This window comes from Pithys albifrons, chromosome 17 (genome assembly GCF_047495875.1).
Source record: "Pithys albifrons albifrons isolate INPA30051 chromosome 17, PitAlb_v1, whole genome shotgun sequence".
NCBI classification, from domain to species: domain Eukaryota; kingdom Metazoa; phylum Chordata; class Aves; order Passeriformes; family Thamnophilidae; genus Pithys; species Pithys albifrons.
Window position 1 is genome coordinate 9,363,308 of NC_092474.1, and position 13,043 is coordinate 9,376,350.

The 13,043-nt window shown below is 47.7% G+C and overlaps 1 protein-coding gene across 8 annotated transcripts in view; it reads left to right on the top strand.

Moving 5' to 3' along the window:
- The first annotated feature begins 3,532 nt into the window (after positions 1-3,532).
- DGCR2 (DiGeorge syndrome critical region gene 2) overlaps positions 3,533-13,043 on the top strand; it is a 49,153-nt gene continuing 39,642 nt past the window's right edge. For all 8 annotated transcript variants that reach the window (XR_011699230.1, XM_071571740.1, XM_071571741.1 and 5 more), the window contains exon 1: positions 3,533-3,889. Coding sequence is in view for 7 of the 8 variants with exons in the window: in XM_071571740.1 (XP_071427841.1) it covers positions 3,811-3,889 (79 nt within the window). In the remaining variant the exon portion in view is untranslated. The remainder of the gene's footprint in view (positions 3,890-13,043) is intronic.

Genomic DNA, 13,043 nt, shown 5'->3' on the forward strand with positions numbered 1-13,043 from the left:
ATTTTTTTTCTTTTTCTCTCCTGATTTTCAGCAGATTATTTTTCTTTTGCTGTTGTGGGATAATATCTGCATTTCCCTGTGTGCAAGGTCCCAGCACACTTCCTCTCTCAGTCAGAATAGCACCCGGAGCTCTCCTGACCCCACAGAGGTGGCTCGTGGTGAGCAGTGGTGGCCTTGGGGCTCTCCTGGTGGCAGGGCTGGCTGCCCTGGGTTACAGGCTGCCTGGAAATTGCAGGAGCCTCAGTGGACCTGAGGCCATGTGGTGAGACATGGGGCTCTAATAGCACATCCAGAGCCTGTGGGTGCTTGCCTGTACGGCCTGGGCCTTGGCTACTTGCTCTATGCAGGAAAGAAGATGAGAGACCACAGGAGATTTGTGTTCTGACAAGTCTTATTATGAGCCCTGAGCTGGTTCACTGAGCCCTTCACCTTCAGGGCCAGGAGCCTTTTCCTGGGCCAGGGGTAACCAACCACCCTGCCATGCTGCAGGGGCTGCAGCTTTTCACCCACCTGAAAACATTTCATTAAGGGCTGTGTCTCTCCACTGCTTTCTACTTCTCTGAATATTTGGCTGAGAAGGGAAGCTGTGGTTGGAGATACTTTGTTGTTTTGGGGGATTGGGCTATTTCTCTGCAAAAATAGAGGAAATGAATTTGCTCACTCAGGGGAGTGGGAAATGAAGCAATTCCCACTTCCTCATACTTGTATTTGATGCCTCAATCCGAGCTCACTGCTTGCTGCTGGCCCAACAGCAGCTGGCTACAAACCCCAGCTCAGGGTCAGGCCAGGCCACCCTCCCCAGGAGCCCCTTCTGTCCCTCCACCCGCCCTGGCCACAGCAGCACAGGTGCTCTGTGCTTGCTGGTTAGAGAAATGCTCATTCCCAGTAGGAAACGGAATGCCTGGGACATGCCAGCTCCCACACACCCTGGGCAGAGGTGCTTTGTGTGATTTGACCAGCACACTGCACACTCACCCCTTGTTCTGGGGGCCCTGGCTGACCCCAGCTCCCCTTAGACACAGCCCCTGGTGTCCCAGCCTATGCCTGGGGGCAGGTGTGGCCTGTGGCACAGGGCAGCTCTGCCTCACACCTTCCTGTGGCACTGGCAATCCCAAAATATTGGTCTTATAGCACTTGGCACAGCCTGGGGAAATGGGCACTTCTCACCCTTTGCTTTTTGCTACTGGGCCATGCACTGCCTGTTTGCTCCTGGATGCTGGTGGGTGTGTGGCTTGTCTGGCACATTCATGTGCTCCAGACCCACCTCTGCTCAGAGCTGGGGGTTGCTAAGGGATGCAGCACGAGGGAAACAAGGCCTGCCTTTCCTTGCAACAAAAAGCAGGGACAAGCAGCTTGTGTGCTGTTCTCATGGTGTAGACATAAATATTTATTTATGCATCATCTTGTATGGTGTAATGCCCAGTCCATGGGTGTTCTGGGTTTGGGGTGGATAAGGAATGCCCTGGATCAGCCTAAGGTTGGCCTATGAGGCTGTGCTGCAGTAAGCCAGGCTCGGAACAGCCTGTCCTCACAGCACCCCATGGGAGGAGCAGAGCTGGGGACTTGAATGTTCATGCTTTGTGCTGGAGTGTGTTGTCACGCTTTGGGTCCCCATGGGCACTCAGATCATGACAGTATTTGGCAGCACCTGTAAGTTGGCAAAGTGGGTTTTGGCCTAAATCTTCAGGCAGTGTGTCCTGCTGCTTGTGAGCACTCCAGAGGATCCCCAAGCACATGTCCCTGGCCATGCAGTGCTCCCAGAGCCCTCAGGCTCACAGCTCCAAGCTCACACTTGCTGCTACACCAGCTCCAGGTGGCTCTTGGCAGGCACAGTTTTCCACTGCCACGTTAAACTTTAGGTTTGGAAAAAGCATCTCCCGGGTGCTGCTGACCTGATTACAGCAACAGCTCCTGGGGGGCCAGAGGTGGTGGATGCTCCAGAAATCCCACAGAAGTGCTTGCTCCCTGCCTGCAGGTCGGCAGCTGACACATGGCCTGGGCAGTGGCTGAAGGGGAGCAGAAGCCATGTGAGAGCAGAGGTATCTATACATCCGATGGGAATACCCCCGAGGGAAGTTTGTTGCTCAGTATAGTAAGTAACTGGTATTAACAGGGAAAGGGGGAGTGTGTAAAATTGGGTCAAAGTGGTCCTTATTGGAATTTCAGTGTTTTATTTGAGAACTTCAAATTGTAGCATAAAAGCATAGAACACCTGGTTGTAAACAAAAATTTAAAAAGTATAAAAATGTCCTAGGCAGCTTCCCAGGTTTTGACTCTAGTTAGGATTATACTGAAAAGTTGGAATTCCCTACAGAGAAAGGTGATGGCTCTCTGCTGACCCCAGCAGCCACTGTGCCAGGCCCCTGGCTGTGCTCATGTCCTGGTGCTGCCCAAACACTTCCAGTTGTCAGAGGAAATTCCAGATGGATTTAGGAAGTGGGCATTGATCCCAAACACCCTCTGAGCTGGCCTCCCTCCTGGAGAGCTGTGGCCGCTGCCTCCTGCCCAGACTGCAGTGCTGGCAGGGGCAGCCACAACCCTGCCCCATGATGAGCAGCAACACCCAGGGTCAAATTCCTGCAGGCACCTGTCACTTGCAGGGCCACTAACAATGACCTGCACAATTGTCTTTATGCATTTCCTCTCTGGAAATGGGAGCTGGGAACAAAGTGTTTCCAGGAGGTATGGAAGCACCAGCCGCCTCCAGCACTGGCTGGGGGGACATTCCATCACAGGGTGCTGCTTGTCGGTGCCACCCCTGCAGACCTGTGAGAGCAGGGACCGTCTGACCCACCCTGGGCAGGTGGGGCAGAGTCATGAAGGGACAAGGGATGGTCTACCTGGGAGCCTGCTGAGACTGGTAGGGTGGTGGCACGGGGAAGGTGGGAAAGGCCAGGGATGGAGGGGTCTTGAAAAGGCCATTCTGGGGGCAGAGGGGTCTGATCAGGGCTGTTCTGGACGGGAGGGGGTGAGCAGGAACAGACACTCGAGCTGGGCACAAGAAAACCAGGACAAATGGTCAGGAGGGGGATGGAGCCATGCTATTCTCTCTGAAACAGGCACTGGAATGCTCTCCTGGAGGAACAGAGGGGACTGTCCGGGGGAGCTGAAGGGAACTGAGCAAGGCCATCCTGTGGGAATGGAGAGACTGCCGTTGTCAGTCCAGTGAGGACTGAGGGGACTGGAAAGGGCTGGCAATGTCCATCCTGTGAGAAACAGAGGGGACGGTGGGGACTGTCCCGGGGGGCATGAGGGCACAGCATGGGTTGTGCTGGGGGCACAGAGAGGACAGTATGGGCTGTCCCGGTGGTCCCGGAGGGAACAGACCAGGCTGTGCTGGGCCCGGAGCGCCCTGAGGGGTCTCTGCTCACGGCCCCGGCCCCGCTACCGCCCCCTGCCGGCAGCCCCCGCCCCTCCCTCGGCCCCGCCCCTCGCAGTAAGTGGGCGGGGCAGAGGGGACCCCGCGCGCCCGGCCCCGCCCCCTCGCTGCCGATTGGTCGGGCGGCGCGCGGCGGGCGGGGGCGTGGCGGCGCGGGCACGGCGCGGGGAGGCGCGGCCGCCATCTTGTGCGCCGGCGGAGCTGCGAGCGGCCCCAGCGCGGCCGCCGGACCCGCCGCTGCCGCCGCGCCCGCCGCGCCCAGGGCCGCCCGCTCCCCCCGGGCCGGCCGCGGACGGCGGAGGGAGGGGAACAGCTCGGTGCGGACGGGCCCCCCCGCGCGGGCCCGGCGGCGGTCCCTCCTCCCCGCCGCTCCTCGCGTTCCTCCCCGCGGGTTTGTGGCGCTGTGCTGGGGGAGGATGAACGGAGGATAAATGGTGCCCAAGGCGGACAGCGGCACCTTCCTCCTCCTCTTCCTCCTAGTGCTGAGCATCATCGAGCCGCTGCGGCCAGGTATGGGCGGCGGGGCCGGGGGTGCGGGGCCCCCTGCTCAGCCCGGGGCGGGTCCGGGGTCGCTTCGCTGCCCCGCGGCGGGGTCAGCCCGGGCCGGGGGCGGCGTGTCTCGGGGCCGGTGCTGGTGCCGGCCCGCCAGGGGTTTGGGCTTTGCCGCTGCTTTGTGCGTTTGAACAGAGCCGGGACCCGGCTGAGCATCGGTGCCCTGTGCTGGCTGCGCTGAGTCGGGGACTGATTTACGCTGTGAGTTCGGGGGAAAGTGTTCCTGTTAAAAGTATGAAGGCTTGAGTAGAAATCTGCATAACGCTGCGGGCAGTGAGCGCTGGAAATGCGGTGCCGTGACTAAGTTTTCAGGTGCTTCTTACTTACCTGCTTTTATGTTGTGGGCCTCGGGTGCCAGCACAGCCAGACAAAATACTCGCTTTCAAAGTGCCATTCGATCCTGCCCGAAGGAGAAAAAATCCTGCTGCACCTGGTTCATGTGTCACCTCTCTAGTTCTGTTTGTGCTTCTTTTAGGGAAATAATTTAGCGGTGGAGTTTTGTGTGCTACCTGCTAGGCATGGGGCTTAAAATCTTAAGAAGATTAACTTCGGAGAAATGGTGTTTGCAGGTTGAAAACTACAGCTTCTCTAGGTATGTCATTTAGCTGGGGTTTCTTTTTTGGGTATTCAACTCTTTTGGAGCTTGGCAGAGCCCTCAGGTATCCTGGGCTGCTCTTGCTAAAGAGCATCAGTAGTCAAAGCTGAGGCTGCCAGGAGTGGCTTTGCAGGTTTGGGAACCGTCCTCCCATCTCACCAAGTGACTGCTCCTGGGTGGTACTTGCTCCTTGTAAATAGAATAAGAACCCTGGTGTACTTTGAAACCCCCTTGTTCTTTCTTGTCAAAATAACTTTTCTGACCCAGACTAATAAAACGTGAACTGCGTCTAAGCAAGTTGCCAGCAGAGCTAGAACACAATTGGGTCAGTGTAGGCAGTTATTGAAATAACTCACTTAGGTGTTGAAACTGCTCTGTGTTTGCCTTGTTTTGTTTCAGCTTGTTTTTTTGGCAGTGCACTGTGTGTACAGGGCTTATGATAGGCACTTAAGTAGCCAAAAAAGCAAACCCATGGTGGTGTAACCTGGTCTTATTGCAGCTCGAGGCTTTTATGGCTGAGAAGGTACTGAGTAAAACTGATTTCAAGCAGCTCCTTTATGGCTGTCACTGCGTGCTACTGGCACTGGATTGCTGGTGGAAGGGTTCACATTCAAAGCTGTCTGTGCTTTCACAGGTGGGTGGAATTGACCCTGAGCTCAGTTGGTGTTGAGCGTTGTGGCCTCCTGGAAATGAACAAAAGGCATTTTTCGTACTGTGTCAGCACGTTTGTTGTTCCTGTTTGATACTGAACCTCTGTCAGCAGCTGATGCTTGATGGATGAAGACAAGTTTTTCACTGAGGTTTGCTGCTTTAAGACAAGTGATTTTGGTGCTCTAATTTACCTGTTTTGGAGATTTGTGGTGCTGTAGCTTGGCTAGAAGTGTCCTGCTTGTGGGCAAGCCTTGACTCCTCTGCTCAGGTTCTGCACCACTGGCTTTGAAACCTCTGGTTTTGGGATTCCGCTGTGGCAACTCCAGGTACATTCCATGAATTTTGCCTAAGCCGTGTGTATTCCTGACCATAATGTGAAGTAATGCAACTGGATATAGTGTCACAGCTGGAATTCTCTGCTGTATGAGGAGTTTGTGAGTTCCGTTTGGAATACACTCATCCATCCTGTTTACTTGGTGGCTCTGGATAAGCACAGGGGCTGAGCTGTCCATGGTGATGCCTCTCCTGCCTCCTCAGGAGAGAGTCCCTCACTTCTGGGTGGCCTCACAGCTTTTGCCAATATTGTTTGCTTTTTTGGTTTGCTTCATTTAATATCTTGAAGATGCTGTCTCAAACAGATCATCCCTTTGATAGGTTAAATATTATATGGTTTGATCCTGAAACACAAGGTGCAAATAGGGAAGACCTGGTTTGTGCAGGGACAGAGAATGGACAGAACCAAATTTACCATTTTAATCAGAGATGAAGAAGTCTCTGAAGTCTTTTTTTTGGGGGAGAGACATGGATTTCCTCAGGAGAAGAGTATTTGGACTTAGAATTTATTTCCCCAGTGGTATTTGCTTTACCTTTTGCTTCTTTAAACCTGTGTGTTGTGGCAACTGTGTTTCTGGTTTAGAAAGGACACCTGCAGCTTGCTGAGCTTAAATCAGTACTTGGAGCTATCAGTGAGTGCTGCAGAGTGATGGGAGGGTTTATGTACTCCGAGATGAATGTGTAGTCCCTTCACAATTCAGTCCCGGCGGATCAGGCATCTCTTTGTATTTCCATGTTAATTTGACACGAGCTTTGTATCCGTGTTCTTGCTGTGCTCTTCAGATAAATAAAACCTTCTTTTAAGCCTCCTCAACTGTAGTATCTTTTCATGCAATCTGAAAGGCAGTGATTTTACGTGGACTTATTTTTTCTGCATTTACCATGAGATGGGTTTTAGTAAATTAAGAGAGAAATGAATTAAATTTCTTTTTTTCTCCCTGATTTTCCTGTCTTGGTTGCAGGAGTGTTTTACAGTCCTGTCATCACTAACAGGATGATGAGGTGCTTCCAACATACCATGACATCGGCCCCAGCTATGGAGACTTGAGTTCCTGAGTGCTCTGTGGGCAGTTAGAATTTTCTGGGCCTGTGGATTTTTAATTATAATTTTGTGCCTTTGAGAATCTCTGCTTGGCCTTCCCCCCCCCTCAGTCTTTCCATCTTTCCCTTTCTGTTTTGACCATAACCTGCTTGTTTTGACTAGTTTCTTCTTTATAACACATTTTTTAAAGAGGTTTTTTTTTAAATTGAGCATTTCTCTTTGAGTTGTGTTACTCATTACACACTTGGAATCTGCTAATGTGAATTGAAGCTGAATGCATTGGCCTTTCCCAAGTATGTGGCTGCAGGGTGCAGGACTAACTTAATATTTCCTCCAAACACTCACTGAATTTACTCTATCTGGCATTCAGACACTTGTTTTTTAGGGATATTTACCACAGAGGGGGATTGGTTTAATGATATCTTTTTCAGGGCAGCTCAAAACATCTGCTTCAGGTTATCTGAGTGGCTGGCTGAGGGCTGGTGTCTTTAAGTGGAGAAATATTTTGGTGGTGTGTTAACTGAGTCACAATAAGCTTTCTGGTGCTAGCCAGAAACTAGACTCAGTTTCTGAACCAGTGCTTTTCTGTTGGTTATCAAAAGACCATCGGAGATGTAAATGGTTATGAATTCAGTTTTTCCCAGTGTGAGAGTATGTGAGAAGTTCCTCTTTCTGTTGGCATCCCTTTACACCACTGAAGAGGGTGTTGCTGTCTTTGTGTAGCACTGGGAACTTGAGCAGTCTGGAATGATCCACACAACATGGTTCAGAAGTGTTTAGAGGATTAATTAAGATCATCATTGCTAAAGACGATAACATGTTTTCATATTTCTCTAACAAGATACTGCTGTGTGCTAATGGAAAACACTTAAACGTGGTCAGGCTTTATACTGGATTTTGTAATAGTGGTTTAGTACAGAGCCTTGTGAATGTAGGTCATCAGGCTTTCTTATTAGAGCATTTGCCAGGGTGCTAAAAGCCAATTGAGTTCTTGTTCGGGCAGCGTTTTTTCTCCACTTCAAAGCCAGCTAAAGGAAGTAATTTTATTACCCAAGGTCTGTTTTAAAAAATATTGCACAACGAACCTAATCTGCAATACTTAGAAAGACTTGCCAGTGCAAGTGGTCTGGTTAAAGCCCAAACTGCAGCTCACAGTTTGAACTTTCCTGACGCTTTGGAGCTTGCCCAGAGCTGTGGTTCTGCCCTCACAGGTGGGGTGTTGGTGTTTTGACAAAGTGCAGCTGAAAAGGGTGTTTAAATTGCTCTTTCTTGTCTTCTAGTCAAAATGTGTAGGTCTTAAGTGCAAGGCAGAGTTCACTGGAGTAGAGGCCTAAACAAACCCACAGTCAGCATAATTTCAAGGTGTTCCACTTGTGTGCTGTGACTGAATGTGTCTGGTTTCGTCCAGTTGCAGTGTAATGATTAATTCCATGGAGATGAAAATATATTTGTCATAAAATGTGCTCTGGCCCAGTGTTCCTCTGCTCTGAAAACAGTTTTTTGGTAGGCAAATGGAAGATCTTATTTTGCTCTTTGTTCACTGTCTCACTACCTTAGTGAGATCTGTGATGAGTGGTTATTTATTCAGGTTCATGTTGCTGCTGAGTGCAGTCCCTATCTGTGTATTTAGCTGAATTCCCAAGTGAAAAGTTCTAAGTGTGAGGGGCAGAAGGGTTTTTATCCCACCTCCTTAGTGAGTTTTGCTGAAAGTGGGGCCTAGCCTGTCTTCCAGTCTGGTGTTTTGCCCCTTATGCTCTTCTTCATCAGGTTTTCTTTTTGTTCCTGCTATTACTTGTTAGTGAGCTCTTGTGCTGTGTCCGTGCTCTGCTGTTGTCACAGGTACACAGCCAGGCTGATGGATGGGTAAAGGCTTTCTGGTGTCTGCTCTCAGTGTAGCAGAGACAAAGCAAAAGGTATCAGACCTTATTAGCAGGTCTGATACTTTAAAACTGGTAATTCCTGATGTTAATTAAAAAGCAAAATTTTTGAGGTGCAGGTGGGTTTGCTACTAGTCGTGGCTACAAAGTAAAGAAGAAAGGAGTCAGGAGGCAGATGGCTGTTTGCATGCACTGCTCTGGCTCTGAGAATGAATAAACCAGAGGTGCACCAAGGGGATGTGCAAACCATGTGAGTTTTGTGTCCTTCAGTAAGTTTGGGGGCAGAGGAAGGTTGGTCCAGAACAGCAGATGTGATGGAGAAGAGACCACTGCATCAGGAGGAGGGAGTTGTGCTGCTTTTTCGGTAGTTGAGGGGAAAGGCCCACCCAGCTTGAAGAGAGGGGAATTTTAGATACTAGGTATGAAAGATGTAAAATCCCCCAGTGAATGTCAGAAACTTCTGCCAGGACTTCAATGAATCATTGCATCCCCTGGAATTAGCTTTGTTGGGGCTGGTTTTGATGCTGGATTGCAATTCAAGAGTAGGAGCTGCCTCTGTGGTCCTGCTTTGAGTAACGCCTGGGTCTCTGGGTTTTTACCTGGTGATTTCTTGCACCTCTTAGAAGTTCTCGTTTTATGCTGTGGGCTGCATGTTAATGACTTCTTTTGTGTTCAGCAGAACTTCCCATTGCTGTGCAGAGCTGCACACCCTGAGTGCTGCTTCTGGTGCCTGAAGCCTGGTCAGAGCAGGACTCCATGGCATCACTGCTCCTGCCCTCCCAGGGTTAATGTGGGTGCTCAACTTTGTTTCTGTTTTGAAATAGAGAACATGTGCCTTGGGGTACTTCACTGATGGTGAGAGCCCCTGCAGGTCTTTCCCTGTGTGATCTCAAGGGTTACCCTGTGATGGGAAGAGCCTTGCTAATCTTTTATTCCATGTAGACTGATAGAAAGTTATGACTAGAAGGAATACCGAGAGATTGGTCTTCCAGTCCTAAACCAAAATCTGGCAAATCCAGGCAATTCCTACAGGCTGTTTGTCTAGCACATTGTTAATCATTTCCTGTCATAGACACTCCAAACACCAGATTCTTTTGGTAAGTGTAGTTACCAGTTTATGATTCTTTTGGTAAGTGTAGTTACCAGTTTATTGTTTGTTCTGCAGTTACAGTTTCTTTGTGTCTAAATGCAGTTTTAGACTTCTCGTGTCCCTCTTAAGCTACAGCTTTAAAGAACAGATTGACAATTTCCCAGGCCCGGTCAGGTGCCAGGACCCACCAGATTTTCCACAGCGGGAAGTGTGGTGGGTGCCTGGCAGTGCCTGTTCCTCCCTGGCTTGTGACTCTCTGGAAAGGTTTCTGTGCCCTTCAGGATCTTGCTTGGCAGGCTCAGTGTGGGGTGTGTCACACTTGGGTGGGGGTTTGCAGAGGACCCCTGAGTAGAGGAGACGTCAGGGATCTGTTGGTGAACTCACTGATCAGCTGTAGCAGAACTCAAGTAACTGATTTGCTTAAAAATGTGAGTTTGGGATTAACCTTTAATCCACATTCTCCCAACCGTGAAATCCTCTGGCATCTTGTGGTTTCCTGTGAAACTTTAAATTTTCTTTGTTTTAAAGGGTCAGCCTGCTAGTTCTGAGTTTGTTGAACAGCATTTTAATGGTATTTATTTATGGAACTCCTAAGGAAGTTATTACTGTTTGCCTGTCATTCAGATAATTTAGAAATACAGTTTAAAGTTTAATGGCAATTGGTAGTTGCTTCATTAACTATGGCTAAACAAAACAACTTGCCAATTAATTAAAATTGGTTGATCTAACCATTGTGTTTAGTTTCTGTTCTGTTTATTGATCGTTGTGCTTGAGAATTGTCAGCCAGTGTGATGGGTGGAAATGGTGGCTGCTTTTTGGACATTCCCTGCTCTTTTGTCCTTTAACTTAATGATTTTTCTGTCATATTTTCATTTGTGTAACTATTTTTTCCTAAGTTGTCTTCTCTTTCACAGTATCTCTATGTTTTGTCTGTTCTGATATTTCCTTAGCAATGTAAATAAAAAGATTTCTTCTGACTTAGAAGTAACTCGTGTTCTTTTATACACTTTAAAAGAGAACAAATAATCCTGCTTCTCACAGCTGCTTGGTTGGAGTTTGTGCCCAAACAGTATTTTTGCCTTGTGTAGGCTAAACTTCTAAAACTTGTTGCAACTTATTTTTATCAAGGGATGGTCGAAGCTGCAGTTACATTTTCTCTCTGTCGAATTTGTGAAATTATGTAATACATTTAAATTACTCTTCACTGATTAAAATCAGTACAAGTGTACTCTCTTACTGAGATCTTTGAAATTCTTTATGAAGTACCAGGAATCTTACAGGAGTGAGATCCAAGACTTAATTAGAAGTACCATACCCTCTCAATTCCAGTAGTAATCAGATTGGAGAGAAATGATTCAGGGATGCTGTAGTGCTCATCTGGGTCTTTCTGAGCAGTAATGGAGTTGAATGTAATTTTTCTATTGATGTGGCAGCTGAAAAATAGTGAAGATGGAGTTTTGTGGTGTGGTACCTGACACATGTGCATAATAGATGGTGGTTGAAGAGTGCAGCAGTGCTTGGGCTGTGAGAAGGAATGAGAGTTGTGAGGAATGAGAAAACAACTCTCAGAGAGTTAAGTGACATTTTATAAACACGTGGGACCTTTATTTGCTGGATTCTGGTGGAACTGTTCAGCCTGGGAGTTTGATACGTGACTTTTCTGCTCAGAAGAGGAAAGCACAGGATCTCACACAGTGTGGGCAAACACAGCAGTGCTGACGGTGGCCACAGTCCTGCCGTGCTCCCATTCAGTGGAATGGGGCAATGCTGTTTATTCAAAGCATGAACCATTTGGCCAGTGCACAGCAACAGCCACTGCCCCAGCTCTTGTGTGAACCATAAACCAGGGGTTGCATATTTGAGGTTGTAATATTTCTGTATATCCAGTTTCTGCTCGCAAGTGCTCTGGGTGCTTGCTCATCAACTCTTGTACAAGATGTAAAGGAAAAAAGAATCAGGAGCAAAAGCTTTTTTTAGTGTGACCTGCATTTGAATAGTGCTCAGGCTCAGCTTTCCTTGTCTCCCTGAATTGCTGGATTCATGTTTAAGACCTTGACCTTTCTCAGGGCCTTGTAGAGAAATTTTTCCGTGTTCATCCGGTTTTGAAGTTAAGAAATAGTTTTTGGAGAGGTGAATGGTTAAAAATACCTGATTTCATAGGTAGAACTTTGTCACCTATTTGGCTTTAAAGAGTGTTGTGCTTTCTCCTGTTTTAATTCTGCCAAGTATTTTACATACATACTTAGCTTTAAATGGTGTATTTTCATTAGATTTTTAGGATTGCGTATGTGCTGAAAATTTTAAAATATGCTTAAATACTGCTGAATCCTGTACTAAAAAAGATGAGATAGGAACTTTTTTGTTTGCCTGTGAAGTAGGAACATGTGTTGTCTTGCTGAAAGAAAATGGGCATGCTAAGTAATACTGCTGAAATCTGGCAATTCCTCCCTGCAATTTAATGGTAGCTACAAATTAGCCTTGATTGCTCTGACAGTTCCTGAATGGCTATTATCGTGTTTCATCTGAGTACTCCTCTTGTTAAAACCTGATCTAAAGAAAACACTAATACAGTTCATTTAAAATTTTGGATTTAAATTTTTCCTCTGAGGAAAAATGGGTCTCTATAGTGTAGTTGTTGGGATTTAGTTGTTTGGTTGGTTGGGTTTTCTTTATTGGTTTTTTTATATGGTCTGAGGGAATACTGCTTCTTTCCGTGGTGATTCTTCCTAAGTGGAAGCTGTTTTGCACATGAACAAATGCTAATCCAAACTGACTTGATTGGATATGTATTAATCCTAAGAATACAGGAATAGAAGAGGAACCATGTTGCATGCCTAGATTTTTTTGGTAGCAGTTCTGGATAGTTTCTCTAGATTGCTTTAGAGGCTTTTCAACAAACAGCTTGTACAGAGACTGTCAGAAAATGAGGGAAAAAAATAAATGTTCCTGGTAATCAAATACTTCTAATTACCAGGCTGGTCCTTGTGGGGTTGCTGGCCCTGCTGTGTAGTTCTGAACGTGACTGAAATGTCCTGGGGAAGGACCAGAGCAGGTGCCTCCTGGAGGAAAGAGGTGCAGGTAATGCTGAAAACTTGTGAAGACACAGCTCAGAACCAAGTGATTTTTGCTTTGTTCAGGATGAGTCCAGCTCTGTGAAGAACTGCAAATGAGGAAGAAGAGTATGTGGTGTTTTGAGTGTTTAGATGCAGTGGAGTATGAGAGTCTTGTAAGAGCTGTGTTTAGAAGAAGGTAAAGGTTAGAAATGAGGCTTGAGAGTGGAATCTGGAAACAGCTGAGCTGAGGTACCCAGGTATTTTAAGTATTTGTGGTGTGTGTGGGATAATCCATCTGCCCTGACCTGAGTGTATGGATTGTAGGGAGAAGGAGCACTGTGGGTGATGGTGCTCTTTTCTGGACACACCTGATGATGTGCTGAGTGTGTCACTGCTGATGTCTTTCTTAAAGGACATTTTCTTTGTTGCTGCATTTGTTGTGAGAATTAGCATATTTTATGTGTGACTGTA